Genomic DNA, 7,865 nt, shown 5'->3' with positions numbered 1-7,865 from the left:
TTTTTTTGTTGGTTGTGTTCGAACATCCTCTTTTAGTTATAAGCACAGAGCAGTCCCACAGACAGCTGTTACTCTGCTTTAACAACAGTCATTTTAAATGTTGTATGCATGTAAATGTCCACTTTGGGATGTTTTGGTTATTTTTTCTTAGGCGCAGGAGGTTGATGACTGTGATCTGGGGACCTTAGAGTCAGCTGTTGGTTCTGGCTCTCTAGTAGAAAGTGCTTCTGTTAACATTGAGGTTCAGTCTTCAGACGTTTCCAATGCAACAGTGAGTACATTTGTAGTTGCACAATTTCCTATTTTTAAATAGAATTTTATTAGAAACAAAACAGTTCTTTTCTGAATATTAAATTATGTCAAAATACATAAAAAAGCACAATTGTTGTTACATTTTTCCCCATCTTGAATTGCAGTGCATTGTTGCCTCCATGGGTTTGATTGATTCAGTCCTTTCACTGATGCATGGCTGTGTATTTTAGGACGGCAGACCCGAGCCAGTGAGTGCTGACCAAAGGGAGGAATTGGAGAACCTGCGTAAGCAGCACGAGCTGCTGAAGAAGATGCTGGAGCAGCAGGAGCAGCTCCGAGCGCTGCAGGGCCGACAGGAAGCATTAATGGCCATGCAGCACAGCGCTGAACAGGCTCTTGCTTTGACTGAAGACAACGGTGAGGCACGCACACAAACGACCGCAACAGCGTTCCTCGGTTTAGTGTGAAGCTATGGAACGTTCTGCACTGTAAAGAGGAATAAAGGTTAACATTTTCGTTTGCACGGATGTAGTGTATCAAACTAAAATGTCATACTTTCAGCAAATAAAATCCTGTCAAATGTGTACTTAATAATGTCTGTACTTGCTAATATTAATTTGTTGTTGCCCTCAGTCGTCACGGAAACCACCGGCAGTATTTCGGGCTTAAGTATCACATCAGAACTGAATGAGGAGTTGAACGAGTTGATTCAGCGCTTTCACAACCAGCTACATGACTCTCAGGTTCAGTCTCTATTTTTTTGTACTGCAGTTTTGCTATTTCAAGTTAGCATAAAAGGTTTAAGGAATGTAGAATATCAGTTTTTTGTAGTGTAGTCTGCCTAACTGTTTGACAGAACCCAGATCTGCATGTTGGGATGAACAGAAGTTATTTGACTCTCATCTCTACATCTGTCCATCAGACTAAAGCCGTGCCGGATAACCGGCGTCAGGCTCAGAGTCTGTCGCTCTCCAGAGAGGTTTGTTGGTCCAGGGCTCCCCAAGCTGTCGGTCCCCCTCAACACAGGCCCCTCCTTCACTCCGCCTCTGGTCCTCATGCTGGTTTGGACGCTGGAGCATCAGCCGCCAGCGCCAAACTCACCAAGCTCCAGGAACTTCAGGACAAGAAGCAAACCATGGACAAGATTCTAAAAGAGCTGCATTCACTCCGTGACCAAACGTTAAATAATAACTCATGTGAGAGGAATTTCTCTCTAAGCTTTTTTTCTTAAGTTTTTCACTACACAGAGGATAATTTTTTTCATGTTGTTTCCATCAGGTCGTGGCTTGTCAGCACAGCATAGTCCAGGAGCTCAAGGATCCTCCGAGTGTCCATCATCTTTGTACTCTAACGGGGCTCTGGCTTCCACTTCCTTCCAGCCTTCATTCTCACAGCAGCAGGACGGCTCCAACTCCGCTGACAAGCTGAGGTACAAACAACAGCACTCATACACAGTGAATGAGGCAGCTCAAATATCAGCAGGAGGGTGGAGCACGCAGGGGTGTTTCATTACAGTCATCGGAAAAAGCCTAAAGTAACTTTCCGTTGTTAAGTTTATCTGTTCTTTTTATCAAAATCTCCACCATTCGTTTGTTTAGTTTTATATTGTGGAGGGCTTTTAAAAAAAAGTTGTATTTGAAAGAGGACATCTGGCTTGTGAGGATTTTTTTTTAATTGTTTAAACTCTTTTTTTTTTTTCTTTTTCTTCACACAGGAAGCTAAAGGAGGTCCATAAGCGTCTGAACGAGCTACGGGAATTAGTGCAGTACTACGAGCAGACCTCTGACATGATGGTGGATGCAGTCAATGAAAACGTGAAGGATGCTGATGAGGAGGAGGAAGATGAGACGGAAGAAGGGTCCATTTTTGAGGCCACGTTTGACTCGGAACAGGAAAATCACGAACCTGTAACCAACATCAGGTAGTATTAATTAAATAAATTAGTATGATGTCCCAATTATATTAAAGACCCATTCCGATCATTTTTTGATCTGTTTTAAAAGCGTTCTTCAAAGTCTTTTAATTGTGATTAGGCTGTTTTTTTTTTTTTTTTTTTTTTAGCCAAAATTATTATTTTTTTTTTCCTAACTTTTTTATAGACAAAGTTTCTGCAAAGTGATATTCATACATTAAAAATTTACCTTTTTCCAACTGCTGTTTTTCCTCTGCTCCTGATTCACCATGATCTAAATAAAGAAATGATCAGGAATACAACTTTGAGATTAATTTTCTTTATATATGTCCTCCATCATGAGAAAAAGGCCACAAGAACATGTTGAAAACACATTTTTTAATTGGAATGGGTCTTTAAATATATTCAGTTGAACAAAATATAATTAATTTAACAAGGTTAGTTTTTTTCTATAGTGCTTATTTGTTAATGACAACATTTCTTCCCCTTTCTTTGTAGAAACTCTCAGCGCAGCAGGAACTGGACAGACCTGAATAGTCTGGCTAACCGCTGCAGCATCAGGTCTGCCACCAACAACCAGGACAGCAGACTCAACACTCAGTGTGAGATCAACAACCGAGCGGCAGCCAATCTCCACGCTCTTAACATCCCAGCGGCCATAGGTACGCTCATGAATACACTAACATGACCCAGTACTGTGCAGAGCAGGATGTGTTTTATTAATTTTTAAAATGACTTTAGTTTGAAAGAACAGGTAAATCCAGTAAATCTGTTCTGCTTTCAGCTTTTTTTAGCATAATTTTCACTTATCTTATGTTTGAAACCAATTTGCTCTTTTTTTGGTGAAGAATGTCAGTACAACAGGGACATCCCTTATGGTGAAGAGAGAGAGGACGATGGAGAAGTGGAGCGCGCTGGTAATGATGAAGGAGTGCGGGTGATGGTTCCCGACAGTGTTTCAGAGTCCAGTCGGAGGAGCAGCCTCGGGAACGATGCAGGATTTTCCCAGAAAGTTCATCGGCAGTCAGCCAAACAGAAACTCCGGCAGCTGCAGGAGCTGGTCGCCATGGTTCAGGTGACGTCATAAACGCACTGTTCTGGATGTCCTTATTTCTTCTCAAGGTTTTTTTTTTGATAGTCAGGTGGTGCATGATGGGAAATTAGTAAAGTGTTTTATCCAGAAAAAATGAATTTCTCAATATTTGTTGCAGAACCATGCATCACTTATCAACTATCAAAAGAAAATCAAAATTAAGCAATAAATCCCCCAATTCTTGTGAAAACTGTTGAAACTGATAGTCTTATAATGAAGTATGTTATATGTTAGTTGACGATGCATTCAGTTAAATGTCCACAGCAAGTATTTTCAGGTGTTTCCTGGTCAGATTTGCAGTAAATATGGAGAAAGCTGAATTGGCAAACAAACGTGATGTTAGTTTGGAAAATATTCTGCAGATGTTTTAGTTTCTCCTGTAGGGAAACGGGCACATTTTTTTTGACTGATCTTATCTGTTTGTAAATGCAGAGTGATGACACTGATGGAACCACTGCTAATGAGGATGAAGCTTTGCACCAGCAGCCAAATAACACCCGAGCAACGTTTGGATCAGGATTGAAGCAGAGAGACCACGCTCTTACCAGCAAGGCCAGGTGTGGTATTACCAAAAAACAAAAAGAGCAGAGCAGTTATTGCAGTTGGGAATCGTGCCCTTTCTTGTTGCATCACAGCTGTTTTTGCTCTCCTCTAAGGGAGAAACTGTACGAAGAGAAGCTGCGTCAGCAGAAGGAGGAATTGAAGCAGCTGCATGAAGAACGCCAGCGACTCATTGAAATCCAGAGCAAGATCCAGGATCTGCAGTGGGCTTGTCCTGACCTTCAGGTACTCCCTACAGTCATGCAGACACGCTTGCCTTTGCAGTTTTTGCGCTTTACCAAAACATAGTTATGTTTACAGTTATACTGCAGAGACAAGTGTCTGAGGGGTTGTTGGAACAAAGCAGTTGTGCTTGGTTGACAAAGTAATTGTTACAGTAATTATTACATTACTTTTATAAAAAATTACTGGAAACTGTTATTTTTGCATAGTGAAAGTACCTTAATAGTTAAAAATGTTGTTCATGGAGAACAATCTGATCATTCCCCTGCTGAACTTTATCATTTTTTAATTTGTATCAAAGCAAAAAAAAAAAATCCTCTATTTTATACTCATTTTTCTGTGCAATGTCTCTGTGAGATATACAGGCTAAAATTTGAGGCTAAAAGCTGTTGGGGATAGCTCCTCCCACACGCGGCTGCAGCATCAGGCTTATGAGCATCATTTTTGAACAAGTCTCCAACATTGGGAGGACACAAATTTGATGGGCAAACTCTGTTTGGTGTGAACGCATTTTCTCAATGCGAAAATGCTGGTGAGTAGTTTTATGTGAAGTGTTGGCAGTTTCTGACTTTCATCTCTATTGTTGTTGCAGTCATCTGTGTCCAGCACGGCGAGCCAGCAGGGTTTGCTGAGGAAGGCTCCAGTGATGGTCTCCACTCCTGCGGCTGTGAAAGTCTCCTCATCTGGACAGAAAACCAACCTGGCTGTTCTCAAACCTGCCGCTCCAGAGGCGGCGGCGGCGGCGGCTGCTGCTGCTGCCCCTGACACAGGGGTGAGGGGCTCCGTATTTGAAATTAGTTCACTCAGTTTGATCACGCTCATGTGTTTACCTGTTCTTTATCTGTTCTTGAACCTTCAGCAGCTTTGGTCGGAAATGCGTCGGCGGCAGATCATGCGCGAGGACCTGCGACAGCGCCGAAAGCACCTCGAGTCATTAATGGCGGAACATCAGAGGCGAAATGGTTTCGCCGACTCGTCCTGTCCAATTGACGACCATGAAGAAAACGCTGCACCCTCACTGTCTGTCAGCAGGGATGAAAGGTGGACCTGTCTAATCAAAGTCTATTTAAAATTCTCCTGTCTGTAGGATAGCAGGTTTATAGTGGTAATCATAAGTGCATTAGCATCTATATTTTTAATTATGGACGATAGAGAACTTTACTGAATTTGTTTTCAGAACAATGGCCACTTGGGGTTCCAGTCCCTGCCCTTTAGATGACAACGAAGACGACGATGATGGCCACGACGCTGGGGAAACCGACGAGTATCACTCAGAGTTGGGAGCAGAGGATGATGATGAGGAAGAGGAAGTAGAAGAATGCACAGAGAACAGCTCTGATGACGACCTTCCCTTGTACTCGCCGAACAGGAACCAGTGCTCCTACAGCAACAAGAAGAATCAGGGAAGGTCAGAGTCAGAGGCCACCTTTATTTCAAATCTCATGAACTTCTTCAACAAATCTTTCTGCTTATTTTTGTGCGTCTTCAGCAATCTAAAACCTCCAGCTGCCTTTTCTGGTGAGAATGATGTGCAGCTTCACAACAAGACAAAGACGAAGCCTCAGAGCAGAAGCTTGAACCAGTCCTCGAGTCAGCATGGAGGCATACGCCGGCAGGAGAACCTGCGCTGGGCCTCCGAGCTCTCGGTTGCAGAGGGTTCGACTCAGTGGCAGGAGCAAGTCAACCACTTACAGAGACAGCTGGACTTCAGCTCCAGCATGTGTCAAACGCTTCTGCAGGACCAGCAGGTGAGTACTTTGGCAACGTTTTCATTTTAGTCTCACTCTGATCATCTTTTGATCAATCGTAAAAGCGTTCCCAGCAGTCTTTTAATTAGGATTATGGCAGTTTTAGCCTAAATCTAATAACTTGTCGTTTTCTTGGACATAGTTTCTGCAGAGCGTCAGAAGTTCATTAGAAATCCACCTCTGAGTTGTGATTGGGGCTATTGTTGCTGGGTAAACCTTCCCTTAGTTCTCATTGATGAGAGCTCTTGGTTCACTTGCTCTGCCACAAGCTTACAGTCCCTCACACCCCCAACCTATAATGTTGGAAGATTTATTAATTTACAAGTGGATGTATCAGACTGGAGTGGAGCAGGGGGCTTGTGGACTTAATTGTAGCACCTACGGCACAAAAATCTTTTTCCTGATTTATAGCGATTTGAATAAAGAAATACTCAGAAATGCAAATTTAAATTTAATTTTCTTAATATACGTCCCCTTAAAACACCATTTGTTATGGAGAGTGTCTTTAAATGTTTATCCAACAGAGCGTTACCTTTCTCTATTAACACCAAAGTAAAAAAAAACAAGATTTCAGCACCTTTTGAGAACTGTAGCTGGTTTAATCAAAAGAATGATGGGTAATAAATATATATACCTGAAAGGAAAGTTCATTTTCATGGTCATTGATGATGTGAATTACATTACTTGACCTTGTTTTCGCCTTTAAAATACAACTTGTAACTCAACCTAAAGCAAGGACAGCAAAATAATAATTGATAATTTTTTAATGGTGTTTAATTTAGAATTTGGGAAAATCCCTTAATTTTTTAACAATATTCCACCTTTTCATGTATGTTTTACAGACCCAGAGGGGTTAACTGTTGCTATACTGTTAATAAACCACAGGAAGTAGAAATAAAGCTTCAGTCAAACTATCAAATCGTTGCTTTTTGTAGTAGCAGTGAAAAGGCAGCTGGATCACCCTTTAATGAGCTTCATTTTGAATGTTGGGAGCTGCGCTCAGCATATTTGAATCTTTATAGCCGGCGTTATGGTTGGAGTGTTGGTGCCGAGGGGGTGATGTGTTGTTGGCTGTAAAGCCGCTGTTTATTGACCACATGTGTTTTTGAGTTCTTACAGGAGAAATCCGTGTTGTATCAGCAAAAACGAAGAAAAATAAAATCTCCACTTCATAATTGACGTTTTCTGACCTCTCAGAAGCAGACAGTATAGAATGGATTTATCTCTCAATGATTTGTTTCCCTTTACAGACGCTGTCATTCATGCTGCAGAGTCTGCTGACAGGTCAGCACAGCCTGCTGCCCAACAACCTGTCTTCTCCACAAGTCCACCTGGTCATGCATCAGCTGAACCAGTGCTACACCCAGCTGGCCTGGCAACAGAACAACATCCAAAGGTGAAACCCGAAGCACATCAGTTATCTTCACCGACGCTCAATCAGGGAGTTGGAATTTCCTAACTTTTTCTTTCAGACAAAAGCAGGTTCTGAACGATCTCCTGGGGCAGCAGCTCCCGCCGTCCTCCTCCTCAGCAGCAGCAGCGGCGTGGCAGACGCGGAAACAGGGATCAGCTCCAGAGTCCAGCTGTGCTCCCTCATCCTCTCCTGGTATTTCCCTGCCCTTCTCCTCCACACTGCATCCTTCAGCCAACAACATGCCAGCCTCTCCGATGTCCCCATTCCCTTCCAGTATGAGCTTTTTTTTTTTTCTTTTTCTGACTTTCAATCCATTTTTTCCCATGTAAAGATATTAACCCTTTGGAACCAAGGGCCTAAAACTGTTTTTGTCTACTTTTGAATTTACCTCTGTATTTTCCGTTTAAAAGACAACCTGCTTGGTTATTTGGTATCATTTTAATCAGCACAACCTCACTTATGTGACACTACCTTTATTTAGTCATTTTATCATGTTGTATTCCCACACTAGACATAAAATCATGCAAAAACAGAAAATTTCGTCTGAAAAAAAGTAATTATTTTCGCTGTGAACCGCAGAGTTTCTTTTTAGACAACAACTGGTTCTCGTCGTTCTAGAAAATTCATGTCTGTCCCCATCCCAAAATAAATTAATGAATGTTT

At 42.0% G+C, this 7,865-nt stretch overlaps 1 protein-coding gene across 7 annotated transcripts in view; it reads left to right on the top strand.

Annotated features, from left to right (window-relative positions):
• pcm1 (pericentriolar material 1) overlaps positions 1-7,865 on the top strand; it is a 25,851-nt gene that overhangs the window by 8,064 nt on the left and 9,922 nt on the right. For 6 of the 7 annotated variants that reach the window (XM_024259432.2, XM_024259433.1, XM_036212065.1 and 3 more), the window contains exons 6-21: positions 152-271; positions 483-669; positions 886-995; positions 1,175-1,448; positions 1,531-1,681; positions 1,967-2,173; positions 2,663-2,826; positions 3,013-3,239; positions 3,690-3,814; positions 3,914-4,043; positions 4,633-4,812; positions 4,900-5,081; positions 5,218-5,448; positions 5,530-5,788; positions 7,039-7,184; positions 7,261-7,475. In XM_024259432.2, coding sequence (XP_024115200.1) covers positions 152-271; positions 483-669; positions 886-995; positions 1,175-1,448; positions 1,531-1,681; positions 1,967-2,173; positions 2,663-2,826; positions 3,013-3,239; positions 3,690-3,814; positions 3,914-4,043; positions 4,633-4,812; positions 4,900-5,081; positions 5,218-5,448; positions 5,530-5,788; positions 7,039-7,184; positions 7,261-7,475 — 2,908 coding nt within the window. The remainder of the gene's footprint in view (positions 1-151; positions 272-482; positions 670-885; positions 996-1,174; positions 1,449-1,530; positions 1,682-1,966; positions 2,174-2,662; positions 2,827-3,012; positions 3,240-3,689; positions 3,815-3,913; positions 4,044-4,632; positions 4,813-4,899; positions 5,082-5,217; positions 5,449-5,529; positions 5,789-7,038; positions 7,185-7,260; positions 7,476-7,865) is intronic. The other variant, XM_036212064.1, reaches the window with a different exon arrangement.

The sequence above is a fragment of the Oryzias melastigma genome, linkage group LG1 (assembly GCF_002922805.2).
Source record: "Oryzias melastigma strain HK-1 linkage group LG1, ASM292280v2, whole genome shotgun sequence".
Classification (NCBI taxonomy): Eukaryota; Metazoa; Chordata; class Actinopteri; order Beloniformes; family Adrianichthyidae; genus Oryzias; species Oryzias melastigma.
This window is presented reverse-complemented; position numbering and strand designations above follow the sequence as displayed.